General features: G+C 34.7%; 1 protein-coding gene across 1 annotated transcript; it reads left to right on the top strand.

The window, feature by feature from the left end:
• The first annotated feature begins 5,336 nt into the window (after positions 1 to 5,336).
• eif4e1b (eukaryotic translation initiation factor 4E family member 1B) lies at positions 5,337 to 9,031 on the top strand. The gene is made up of 7 exons (XM_052557933.1): positions 5,337 to 5,410; positions 5,633 to 5,724; positions 5,852 to 5,947; positions 6,824 to 6,887; positions 7,610 to 7,723; positions 7,863 to 8,002; positions 8,673 to 9,031. Exons 1-7 carry the CDS (start codon positions 5,387 to 5,389, stop codon positions 8,785 to 8,787), a joined length of 645 nt encoding a protein of 214 aa, XP_052413893.1. The 5' UTR covers positions 5,337 to 5,386; the 3' UTR covers positions 8,788 to 9,031.
• Positions 9,032 to 14,610: the final 5,579 nt, after the last annotated feature.

Below are 14,610 nucleotides of genomic sequence, written 5' to 3'. Positions count from 1 at the left end.
CTAAAATATTAGCAATTAAAAAACAATAGTCATGACATTGTTGCATGCTGACCCCATGCAGAATCAACAAGGTGCTTACTTTATATTTTCAGTAGTACTATGTAATGGCAAAATGTTATTTCTACCTAACACCTACAGGTAAAAGACAAACATTAGCACATAGGAGAAACCGACTTGACCTTATGTTTATGTCCTTCTCATCTCCTAACATCCCAAACAGCAATTTCATTCACGATTATAGAGACAAAAAAACAACAACAACAAAAAAAAAGTGTTCGATAGTGCTTGAAAATGACAGACACCATTAATATTATAAAGACTAATAGAGACTAAAGACTGAAAAGTAATTCCATGCTGAAAATGAATTTGCAGTGACAAGGAATTGTTTATATATTATTGTGAAATGTGTTCATGTTCTCTAACACATGTACAGCATAATAAAACACGATATGAATGAAATAAAGATGACTGCCTGATGAATCATGGAAATACTGAGGTCCACTGTCAAATCTGATACCATGGCTGTTTAAAAAGATAAGGGGCAAAATCTGTTATTTCTTGCTGACTCTTATTATTACACTATCAGTGGCTGAAGTCCATGGCTATATCCTGAATAGCAAACTACGAAACTGCTAGCAGCTGCCGAGTTACTGCCGCAGTAACTAGAGGATTCTTGGTTTTCGCTCCCATATTACTTTCTTGAGTCATTTTTCTGTATTGCTTTGAAACAATAGTCCTAAAGATGTGCGTAACATTGAGTAGCTCAGAAAATAACTGACCAGGTGGTCTATGTATTTCTTCACCCCCAAAGAAAACAGGTCCAAAAAAGACAAAGACAAACCAAGGTTTGTGTTTTACCAAACAGCCCTATTTGCATGATGTGTTTGTTTTCATTTCATATTTCATATACAGTATATAATATATTGAACAGTACTGTATATAAAGCGCTATTCTTCAAAAAGATGGCAACCTACTACTACAGTGAAGTAAAGCATTGGCCACTAGTGGTGGTTTTGCACTGCCACAATCAAAATGTATAAAGAAACAGTATTTATGTGAATCGCATTTGGGTTCAGCAAGGCTAAAGGAGGATAATCATTATTACAGTTACAGTTTACAACTTAACAACCCACTTACCACAGGTGTGGTCAAGCTGACTTGTAATATGCGTTGAGAATGACTTTAGCTAAGGTATTTTTTCATCTTTCAAGTGAATGTGTTTCAGGAAATACATGTTATATTTTGTTGGCAGACAGTTGGAGTGACTCTCAGAATCACAGCAAGGTAAGAGTAGCTTGTGGAATGATGTAGTTATTTGCTGAAGGAAGCAAAACTAAAGCGAAAAACCTTCAGGAAAATGACCAAAGGTCTAATATGGCAACTAGAATGCAAAGTTAAAAGATTAATCATTAATTTTTCTTTAATAATCTGTACAGATGGATCCCGTAATGCTTTTTTTTTTAATGAATGTCATTTGCCTTTGCTCTTATTTGTTTTAATCCTTTGTTTTAATTCCATATGAAAGAGAAAATAAAATAAAAATTAAGCCAATATTTCAAAATCAGATTGATTTCTGGGAGTTCTTGGGCCACAGGTGATTGTGATCCTCATTCACCTTACCCACTGGATCCAATAATCCAGAAACCCAGATCTAAAATTTGGCACAAAGTCATCATCAGGAGGCAACATGACTTTAAGGGGCTTTTTAAAGCCTGCATATATAAAGTACATGAGGGAGCAATTGGGAAAGTCTACCTGTTTCCCCGAACTGTTTGTTCCTCAAGGAGATGTTCACCCTGGGTAAGGAGGATGAGCTGAACTACTGCTAGAGCCATACTTGTGGTCTGTTATGTAATGGTCGCAGGACAAAGAGAAGTTTTAGGTGAGGATCTAAGTGCATCAGGTTTTTAATAATAAACAAAAAAGTATATATATATATATATATATATATATATATATATATATATATATATATATATATATATATATATATATATATATATATACACACACACACACACACACACACACACACACACACACACACACATACACGAACTGGCATAACTAGTAACTTTACGAGACACACTGTAAACCCTAATGCCTAAACTTATATTCAGCATGGGAAAAATCATACAAATTTGTTTAAATTAATTAATATCGATGCGTAATAATTCAGTTTCTTCTGAGTTTTATGAACTTGTCTCTAAGACTCTCAAATTTATCTACTTTTACTGTGCCCTAAAAGTATCTAATCTTTTTGAGAGGAAACAGGTTGAGTGTGTAGCAGAACAATAGGCTTAAGGATATACTACCATGTCATAAAATTGTGTCACATAATTATTCCGTCTCTGTAAACAGCCTGTCAATCATTCTGTCACAGTTAATACCCTCAAGTACACACTCCACATATTATATCATTTAATTTGGTTTTTTCCAGAAGTTTTTCAACCACACTGAAATGTCATAATATGCTAAATTCAACTTATAACAGACATAATCCATTTCTCATGCTATTCTTCTAGCAGGATCATTTTATTTAGCAAAATTTATCACTGCTCACTTATATATTTATTATATATTATATATATTATATATTTATTAATGCCCACTTAATCACCATTATATATTTGATCTAAAGGCCAATTGTGCACCAACAGATGCAGACAAATGACAACAGATACATTTGTCTGGATTTGTTTTATCAGTGTGTTACTCCCGTCTGCAATGGTTGCCATTGGTCAGTATTTTTTTCACCAACTGAACACGAAGAATCATTTTGTAATGTAACATCTAAGAAGTGACATGCTTTACTCAGTCGGTTCTTGCCACTGGTCTGTGTCATTCTGTGCAGTATGAATTGGCTTTAAAATGCAACTGCACTCATAGTTTGGTGTAGGACAGGAAATGTGAGATGATTGTTTGTCATTATTGCAGGACTGTGAAATGAAGAGTGTAGCTATAGCAGCTATTGTGTTTGATAAGGTTGGAGCAGAACTTTAGGAAGGTAGATCTCCAGGAACAGAGCTGGACACACCTATACTGGACCATCCAGGGACTTTTGTCATATTCTGGTGAAGCTATAGGCTAAGCATAGATGAGAGACTTTTTGGGAAAGTTAATAAACAAGTTTTGATTTTGATTTTGTTCTATACTAACATATTAATTGGACTTGAAATATTGGGTAAACTAATGATTTGATAGCACCTACAGTCTTCTCAAGCAGATAAAGATATGACTGGCTTGGTTTAAATTTGGTTTTCCTTAGCTTACTGTATGTATGTTATTGATTATTTTTATGTGCTCCTAGATTCCTAGTTATCCCACTGTGACATAACCCTCTTTTCACTGAGTTGTCAGTCATTGTCTTTGTTATGCAGAGCTGTTACATTTGCATACACCTTTTGGATTACTGCACACCCTTTCCTTTGCCTTTTGGATATGATTTATTAGACTACCTTCTTTTGGTGATTACTAAAGACCTGCTGCACTTATAAACTTTCTTTGTCCTGCTACCGTTACATAACCGATCGCAAGTAGTCATGTGTCCCTGACTGACAATTCTTGTAACTGGCATTTGGTTCATCTGCCTTTTGCTCTTATTTATTGCATTAATTTTTCTTTTCTTTTCTTTTCTTTTCTCCTCCATTTCACGGTTAATTCAAATACTCAAACTTAATTTTAGGGGTAGTAGGGGAAAATTAAATAATACAATTTACTGATAATTAAGAATGAGTATTTAGAACTTTGTTTCTTTTAAGTTGAATGTACTTGCCTATAAATTTACACTAACAAATTTAGTCCATTTTCCTTGCAATGATGATCAGCTACAGAGAGGAGGTGCAACAACCTGTCCCTGAACGAGGACAAAACTAAAGTTGAGAAACCCTGGATACTCAGTAGCTGGCTAGTAAACATCTATCAAAGTTAGCCGGCAGCTAGCTTGTTAATACAAATATCATTAGGAAACCATGAATATAAGCTTGCTAGTGTTTAACACATATCAATATTAGCTGCTTGAAAAAAATATTACCTCTAGCAGGTAAGTCACTCAATTCAAGGTGCCAGTTGACTGACCTGCTGGCCAATGTCCCAGAATGGAGGTCATGATGTCAAAATGAACTATTATGTTCCATCCAGTGCTGCTTATATTCATATCTCTCTTATTGTTTCTGGCCCCCAATGAAGGCCATGATAAAGCAGAGAGAACGAAAAGCCAGATGAAGCTGATGGGTCGAAGGGCCGTGATGAATTTCTGGGCTTGGAGGGTTGATGTGGAGCAAGTCCCAGACTGAGGACATGACTCCAAAGACCACGGTCCAAAGACATGGCTTGGATACTGTGATCATGACGGTGAAGCTGGGGGGCTGGGAAGGGCTGACTGAGCCAGGGAGTCAGACAGCCCGACAGAACCACTGAGGGGGAAGAAGCTAGGGAACTAGGTGAGACCAGTGAAGAAAACCTGTACAAAAATATTTCAAGTCTGGTAGACTTTGGCTGTGTAATGTCATTGTTTTAGTCTTGTTTATTAACTATTTATTCATGTAATGCAGGGATTCATAAACTTTTGTTGTTGTAAGCCAAACTCCCTTAACCTAAATATTTACCTACTAAATTAATGATATTCAATACTGAGATTTTAAACTAATATTTCAATAATTTAACAATACATGTTCAGGCTCTCAAAAAGTCATGAACATCTTTTGAATTAATATTGTGTGAATATGAAATTATGTCACACTTTAGAGTCCATTTCAAAAAGCGTATGACAGAGACCTCTGGTGGTGAGATGAACATATTGCACTGGATGTCACAATAATGCATCAAAGCATCCCGTCACTGATTCTTAAGAAAATATTAGAAAAAAAGATGTTCTACAACTTGACCTTCCATTAGTTTTTTTTAATAACAGCAACATTTCTACTTTAAAAACCTAATTAGTATTTAGTTTATCATGTTATGCTCAAATTAATCATTTCACGAGTTTCTCTTGAACTTATACAAATGATGACATCATCACTCCAAAACCTCCTGTGCTCAGAACAATACATTATATACAGTAGATTCAAACACGTAAAAATAAATTTATCATATGTTTTTAAACAGAAATGCATACAGTGCTGACCCAGAGTGAGTGGGGCGGGAAAAATCAGAAAGAGGTTAAATATAATTTTGTCATTGATTTACAAACATTTATCCTGCTTCTACCACACACAATCAGGTTTGGAAAGGCATTCAATGGAGAAAAATAAAACAATTAAAAAATATATATAAATTAAAAAATAATATATAGTTACATTCTTTCAAAATCATCATTTAAAAACATCTCTGAGCTTATAAATGCACGCGCTGGACGGTATAATCACTCTCGCGCTACAGGATTGACATGGCGTCGTGCGCTGTACAGCTGGTGAGCCTGTCCTGTCCGATTTGTAATTAAAGTATTAATTTCACCGTGCACACACACGTTAGTCTAACAACATTTGTTTCATTTTACTTGAAATAACCTATAAAATATGTTGTTTATTTCGTGAAGCGATATCACGACAACAGTTTAACAGCGTCGAAGATGATCACGTGCGTTCCAATGGTTAGGTTGTGCCCCGACAATTATTTCTTTTACATTTACCAGATTGACAAAGTAACGAGGAAGAAGGTTGAAAAACTGAAATTTGAAACCTACATTTTGAAGGGCCCTTGTATGAAGCACCCTTTACAGAACAGGTGTGTTCAGTCTACAGCGTTTGAAAAATCGATTGAGACCTAAAGCGTTTCTGTCTTCTCTCTGCTGTGGTTTCTCATCCTGCTCTTCCTTGTGTGTTATGTTGTATCGTTTGTGTACTTTGTGTAGATGGGGTCTTTGGTTCTACAAAAATGATAAGGGTAAAATGTGGCAAGACAATCTAAGGCTCATCACCAAGTTCGACACCGTTGAGGACTTCTGGGCGTAAGTTTAAGAGCATGTGTTTACCGTTATTGTAATACACTGGGAGGAAACGATTGTCCAGCGTTACAATTTATCGTTACAAGCCAACGTTACAATTCATATTAGCTACGTATTGTTGCATTTATTACAATGTTTCCAACTCAGTTGCCTGTACATTTATTTAATAAAGTTCAGGCTGTAGTCAACTATATGTATTTAAGTTAACCTACAACTACTGTACTTTTCAAAGGTTTGATAGTAAGATCTGTAATATTTTTTTAACAATATGCACTACTGTTAAAATAAGTTTCACTTTCACGTCCACCTCCCATTTCACCAGATCTGTCATGTGAACCAGAAGCTTTAATTATATATATATATATAATATATATATGTATGTATGTATGTATGTGCACAATCATGTGACTAAAGTACTCAGTAAAAATAATCCTCCATTACCATAGATGCAAACTTCTCTCCTTTCAGTGACAACTTTTTAGATCAAAATAACTGTTAAGAACGGTTGCTTCAATAAGTTTAGATTAGTTTTTTCTTTACTCTTCAAAAACTGTCTACAAAGTAGGGCTGTGCAATTAATCACATTCGATTGTCATGCGCATCTCGTCTGTAAAGCCGGTCCTGTAATTAGTAGTAGGAGCTGAGATGCAGGAAAGGTGAAGAGACAAAGGGCAAATATTTTGTTTGTAGGTCAGCATTGCTGTTTAATCAATATTGATATAAAAAGCCTGAATAGCACTTCATCTTTTATAACATGGGATTTTGACCAAATATATTCCATCTTGATATTTGTAAAATGTTGCAACAAGATGTTTATATATATATATATATATATATATATATATTTATGTTTTTCTGATTAACTTTCAATTGTTCCAGATTATACACCAACATGCAGCCGCCAAGCAAACTCTCCTCTGGCTGTGATTACTCTATGTTCAAGGTGAACAGGGCTTAACTTTCTGCCTATTTTTTTTTTTTGTCAATGTATTTTTTAATATTGTGTATGACTGTTCAGTTAAAGCTGCAGTATGGAACTTTTGATGCTCTAGCGGTTAATAAACAGAACTGCTTGCGTCTTGCGGAAGAACATTGTAGCCGGAGCTACTTCTCTCTGTTTATGTCTATGAAGAATCACAAAGGTACTGGGTTACTCCGCCGCGGTACCCCCGAAGCAATCTAAAATAGTCCGAATATAAATGCTTATTATAGGTGCACCCTAGTGATTCAGGACAAGCTAAAAACACGGTTTGGAAAATGGATTAATGGTGTATTCGCTTATGTTCATTTTTCTATATTTTGAACACAAACAAAGTTATGGACCGCAGCTCTGATTGGTTGTTTTTTACCGGGAGCGCATGACTTTCTGCAAATGGCAATAGGACCACTGGGAGGAGCCAGAGGACCTTGATTTTTTTTTTTTTTTTTTCACAGATTATCCGTCTCATATTCTACTGTCAGGACAATTTGACAGGTTTAATAAATATGTAAAAAATATTTTTTTACAAAAGTTCCCTACAGCACCTTTAATGACTAAAGTATTGTTGACAGTTTACATAGCTGTGTAAATTTAGCTCTGTTAATGTGCTAGGGCTGGGTTAAAATGTATTAAATCTTCAAAAACTGTAATCAGCCTATGAAGTGCTATCTTTTGTTGCTTTACAGGATGGCATTGAGCCCATGTGGGAAGACCGGAGTAATAAATGTGGTGGCCGCTGGTTGATTACTCTAGCCAAGCAGCATAGACACACAGAGCTTGACCATTTTTGGCTGGAAACTGTAAGAGAAAATATACTTGCTTTAACCATTGGATTTAATTATTGTCTGTTGTGAATCACATTATTATCATTGCAAAGGAAGTTACTTAAATTATAGCAAATGAAAGATTACGCTAAATACATGTTTGTTCTTGTGACAGCTGTTGTGTCTTATTGGAGAGGGCTTTGGCTCCTTCAGTCGAGATATCTGTGGAAGTGTAATCAATATTCGTGCCAAAGGGGACAAAATTGCCATCTGGACCTCCAATGCGGAGAACTGTGAGACAGTGACATACATTGGGTAAGCTTGCTTTGAGTTTTATTTAAACATAACCATCAGCTGGCCAACGTGCTCTATTTATTTTTTGCAAATTAAGCCTTACTAAACTTATACGAGATATACTAACTTATAAAACAGTATGTTGTGTTTTAGATATTTTGCTGAACTTCAGATTCTGTGATCGCTTACAGTTTGCTCTGCCTGAGTTTTCTTGAAAGATGCTTAATTATCTAAATCCGTATTATATTACGTGTTTGTATTTGAAGATTTTTTAATAATGTCAGACAGAGCCAGATGGAAGTATTTGACCACTTATGGTGCTGTAAACATTAATGATCATGGAACAAGAATTTGTGCCTAGCAACCTAATGAAGCTAATTATCCATCATATCAGATGGATGGGGAACACTCTGCAGTCCTCTGCTGCTAGGATATAATGTACAACTACAAGATTCTCAGTGGACCGAAATTATACACATTTGAACACATTTGAACACATTTGTTTAATCTAAAAGGTATAATTTGAAATTGTTTAACAGTCAGAGCAGATTAGGGTTTGTTTTTGGTTAGGGCAGATACTTTCAGACCACAGAAATCAGGAACAAGCATTGTAGGTAGAAGAGTGCACATTTCTTGGCTTTGTTGTTAAGGATTTCAAGAAGTTGTTCACTTGCCTCGTATTCCCTTTCAGTAAGAAGTATAAAGAAAGTCTTGGGCTTCCACAGAAACTTGTCATCGGATATCAAGCCCATGCAGACACTGCGACTAAGAGCAACTCCATAACCAAGAACAAGTTTGTTGTTTGAAAGTGGGCTTTAGTTTGATGCTGTTGGAGAGGCCTGGATGTTTATATTGGTAAAAGAATAATCTTGTATTCATATTTTGTTACTTTGTTTAGTTGTAACCTGTGGCATTTAAATTCACCTTGATAATATGCAAGACTTTGTAAATGTTAAACTTTTTTGAGTTTTACTTTTGTGCTATTGAAGGGATGTATCTAAACTGCTAAGACCTTTTCTTTGAAAAAATAAAACAAACTACTTTTGCAAATGTTTCTGTGGCTTCATGCATGTGTAAAAATATTTTGGCTTTCCTTTGGAGTCCCTTTCTTTCCTAACTGAAGTTAAATGAGTCTTAAAAGACGTAATGAACTGCCTTTCAAAGAACCCACTTGTATAGATACACGGACCCTACAGATTAGTGCAAAAACTGGATTATCATTTACATGTTATCCAGCATAATTTGTGAAGATTCCAGACAGCACTGTGTGATTTAGAAATAATCTCTCCTTTAGGTATCTTAAACCTTTCTACATTTTCTGTCATTTTGTTTTTAAACAAGTCCTGAAACCTAATGGTTCTGAGCATGTTGAGAAAAGTAGTATTTTGAGATCATTTCTCATGATTTTTGGCAGATTTTAAGGTTTCCTAACCATATTTCAGGAAAAGTGTGCTGGAGAAAAAAACTTAGTAGCTAACAATTGGGCACAGACTTTAATCCTGCTTTAAATGCACCAAAAATGGAAAAATAAACCAAAAACATGTTAATGAGCTTGGACTGGTACAGAACCGGTGGAAAGGCACCAAGATGTATTTGTTTTTTTTAATTTCTTTTAATCTTTTATCAGATTATGCACAATGAAAGATGTCTTCCCTCTGGTAGACATATATATATATATTTTTTTTTTTCAGGTGGATGTTGTGCTTCAGATCGATAATTACATCTCCACATTCGCCCAAACTTGATTTACAGAAATCAAAACACAAGTCTCACTTGCTGTGAAGCGGGAGTGACCAGGCGGCAGAGCATTCTGCTTGGTCTTTAAGACTTTCTTTAGCATCTGCGTTCGCAATTCAAACAATGATTTGTAAAAATAATTTATTTATATGGTCTCTAGTTGGTCATATGGCGTATGTCTGCAAATATGGGACAAACTGCTTTCCATATAGCTTTCATATAGAACACTTTTCTGATGCCTTTAATACGGTATGGTTGGCAACCCTATAAGATGCAAAAGAGAATTGTCTCGAGGGGTCCCTTAGTGTTTGGGGCCTTGGTCTGCAGCCCATGTTGCCCATTAGGGTATTGCGGCCTTGCCTGTCATGATCATTAAGATCAGCTGTGCAGGAAGCTTGGATTAACACTTTTAAAACTAGTAGCTACCTATGGATCTAGTGTGTTTTTTGTTTTTGTTTGTTTTTTCACAATGGGAAAGTAGATATTTTTCGACAAGTCAATCTTCAGACCCTACTCTTCAGACTTCTACTTTACATATGCAAATTTGGTTTACTATATGCATTATATTTGTTTAGACTGGAAATATGTTGACTATTTTAAATTACTTCAGCCATGTTGTTGGAGGTGACTGAAATAGGAGTGACCACAGGATGACTATAACCAGCCAGAGGAAATGCACTGATCACTCTGGTTAATGTTTCACCCTTCTCGTAGGAACAGCACACACAATCACAGTGCTCAGAATTAATGGAGGAACTCGAATGATCTAACATCAGAACTAGAGGCAAAATATGAGAGCATGCTGATTTGCAAAACTATGGTTTGGTATCACAGACTGTTGGTTGCTTCCATTATACATTTCCTTAATGTTTACTGGGAGTCGTGAATAGTGATCTGGCTTTTGTCTCTTTCTATGGAATTCATGACTTGATGCTTTTAATAAGGTAAGTACATTTGTTTTGAACATCTCCATTTTTAATGCTAAATAGTGAAGGAGCCAAAATGTAAATTATATTAAGCTTTTTCTTTTTTTATGAGAAAAGTTTTGATCATTAAGTTTGAGAGATTTATTTATTTATTTATTTATTTTTGGAAGTTAGATATTGCTTGTGTGTTTATTGTAACACAAAGGATGGCATGTCTTGCATGTATGTAGAGGTTTTTAATCATCAGCATTGACTCTTGTCATTTGGACTCTTTCATGAAACTTTGTGTTTGTAAAACCCTTCTTCAATTGTTTGTCAGTTGTTACAGTAGTCCAACAGTTTGTGGACAAATGATTTGTTCCATTATTTGAGTTTCATGAAGACCCATCGTATTTTATTTAATACAAAATTACATCCAAAGAGACACTGTACAAATCAAAACGCACATTAATTATGGAATTTTTATCATCAACCTTAATTGAAACTTATTTAATGCTCTCTTTATGTGCAGCTAATGGACCCCATTCTCTTACATTAATGACCCTTAACCTTTTTTCCAGGGACTTGACCAGTGTTTTGTGGAATAGTTAAGTCCTGCTGGAGCATATTTCCAGAGTTAATTAGCTGGATTCTAAAACACTAAACATGGGAAGTGAGTCTAAACTGGCCATAGTATCACACACAGATCCTGCAGTGAGAAGGTTAGCCATGTGGAACTCCATGTGGATTTGTCTCAACTTTTCTATTTCTTTTAACTTAAGAAAAAAACATGGGACTAGTGTGAACTGATGTGTGATTCTCACCAACATGGTGGAACTGAACTCAAGTAAAAAAATAAAATAAAAATGAAGATCTGGTTTCCAAGCATTTATTTTATCAGATAAGATGTTGATATTGCCTTTATATTGTACTCTTTTTGTTACAAAGAATAGTTACACAAGATTATTTCTTCCTTACAGTCTTGTAAATTAGTTTGTGAAACACTTGGTGGACTTAATGCTTATGAAACAACACCAGTTGATTTATTTCCGTACCCATAAAATTTAATTAAAAAGATTGTCAGTATAGCTTCTGTATGTTCATTTTAATGCTATAAATGAAGTATTTGTGAATGATTTATGAAAAATACGTAGAGCCAGTGTAAAATGTAAAAAATAAAAAAAAAAAATCTCCCATTCAGACTTTTTTCACATGCAAAATGAATGAATGAACTTAATGAGTTAAGCCATTCACTTAGAATCTGGGCACAACTACAAAATGGCAGATACTTGGAATAGTATAGGGAATAAAATCTGGAGTGGTATTGACCATAATGGTCAGATTAGTTCAAAGCTCACCCATTTATCTGCTGTGGACTATCTGCAGAATTGGTCCAAATTGCTCTTACAACCAAAAAACACATTTAAAAAGCATTTAGTTTACTAAGATCCTATCTATTGAAACACATATAATATTTAAAATATCAATGAGCTTAATATATACAGTACAATCACCATTTATTAGGTACTTTCAGTTGGGAGATGCCTGTCCCAAACCCTAATCGCAAAATTTTCTTATGAAAATTATATTGACATGATTCTTGTTTTTAAAAGTATTTTGTTGATTCTTTAAAAAAAGTGACATTTAAAAAAAAAATGAACTACCAAACACCATTTTGTGCAATTAAGTGCACTTTTTTGGGGGGAGTTATTGCATAAAATTAGTTTTTAATTAATTGTTTCGAAAGCGAAAAAAGGGAACACATAATCCTTTATTTGGGGAACATAAACAACATTTTAGTACAGTTGTGTTTTAGTATGTTTCTGTATGCAAGTTAAAATTCTGTAATGTGACGTGGTCACCAAATAATTGCTGTCACTAGCGAAAATGTGCAGTCACTACCGAAACATGGGATGTTTGCTCAAAAATAAAGTATACTAAATTATCAACTATAAGGTGTTATGATAGTTTTTGGTTCATTGCATATTCAAACTAATGAATCATTTGAAAACTTTTGAGTAAGATCAACTGTTTACCTTTTACAAAGAAATATTGGATTCAAATGACAACAAATCTCATAAATTACATTTAAAATCATGTTTAAATTGTCATTGTTATCGATTTACCTATGAAAAAAATGAAACAAAATAGCAAAAATATATATTTGCAATATAGATGGAAAATCTTAATAGGTCAGTATAAACTTTCTAATTAAATTATTATTAGGCCGAACACCGGTGGTGTAAGGACCCTATTGGAATTGTTCGATCTTGGCAAAAAGTCTCACAATTTATTTTCAGAGCATGATGCATGATGGATACACTAAACCTTGAATACCTTGAATACGTAGAGCCAGTGTAAAATGTAAAAAAAAAAAAAACCCCGGCCTGCATCTCCCATTCAGACTTGTTTCACATGCAAAATAAATGAATGAATGAACTTAATGAGTTAAGCCGTTCACTTAGAATCTGGGCACAACTACAAAATGGCAGACACTTGGAATAGTATAGGGAATAAAATCTGGAGTGGTATTGACCATAATGGTCAGATTAGTTCAAGCTCACCCATTTATCTGCTGTGGGCTATCTGCAGAATTGGTCCAAATTGCTCTTACAACCAAAAAACACATTTAAAAAGCATTTAGTTTACTAAGATCCTATCTATTGAAACACATAATATTTAAAATATCAATGAGCTTAATATATACAGTACAATCACCATTTATTAGGTACTTTCAGTTGGGAGATGCCTGTTCCAAACCCTAATCCCAAAATTTTCTTGTGAAAATTATACTGACATGATTCTTGTTTTTAAAAGTATTTTGTTGATTCTTAAAAAAAAAGTGACATTTAAAAAAAAAAAAAAATTAACTACCAAACACCATTTTGTGCAATTAAGTGCACTTTTTTGGGGGGAGTTATTGCATAAAATTAGTTTTTAATTCATTGTTTCGATAGCGAAAAAAGGGAACACATAATCCTTTATTTGGGGAACATAAACAACATTTTAGTACAGTTGTGTTTTAGTATGTTTCTGTATGCAAGTTAAAATTCTGTAATGTGACGTGGTCACCAAAGAATTACAGTCACTAGTGAAAATGTGCAGTCACTACCGAAACATGGGATGTTTGCTCAAAAATAAAGTATACTAAATTATCAACTATAAGGTGTTATGATAGTTTTTGGTTCATTGTATATTCAAACTAATGAATCATTTGAAAACATTTGAGTAAGATCAACTTTTTACCTTTTACAAAGAAATATTGGATTCAAATGACAACAAATCTCATAAATTACATTTAAAATCATGTTTAAAATGTAATTGTTATCGATTTACCTATGAAAAAAATGAAACAAAATAGCAAAAATATATATTTGCAATATAGATGGAAAATCTTAATAGGTCAGTATAAACTTTCTAATTAAATTATTATTAGGCCGAACACCGGTGGTGTAAGGACCCTATTGGAATTGTTCGATCTTGGCAAAAAGTCTCACAATTTATTTTCAGAGCATGATGCATGATGGGATACACTAAACCTTGAATACCAATCCGAAGTGGATCAAGGGCACTGTGCTTTGGTGTTTTTAAGATCTGGACAGTCTTGCACACTTCCTGTCGCCCGCACACGCTCTCAAGTGGTCAAGACCGCAAGTGTGGGTATTTGGACATTGCATAACATCTCGGTTACGTATGTAACCATGGTTCCCTCAATAGGGAACGAGATGCTGCTGCAGCACAGATATCATCCATAGAAGATCCACAGAGAAAAGCTTGAGAAGAAGCCACAGCTCTCGTGGAATGAGCTTTAACTCCTAAGGCGAAGCGAGTCCGCGCCTCATAGGCTAAAGATATTGCCTCCACCAGCCAATGGGACACGCGCTGTTCTGTAACCACATGGCCTTTATTCTTATGTCCAAAACAGACAAACAGCTGGTCAGACTCATGCCATGGGGCTGTACGAGCCACATAAGTCTTTAAAGCTCT

This window comes from Carassius gibelio, chromosome B5 (assembly GCF_023724105.1).
Source record: "Carassius gibelio isolate Cgi1373 ecotype wild population from Czech Republic chromosome B5, carGib1.2-hapl.c, whole genome shotgun sequence".
Classification (NCBI taxonomy): domain Eukaryota; kingdom Metazoa; phylum Chordata; class Actinopteri; order Cypriniformes; family Cyprinidae; genus Carassius; species Carassius gibelio.
This window is presented reverse-complemented; position numbering and strand designations above follow the sequence as displayed.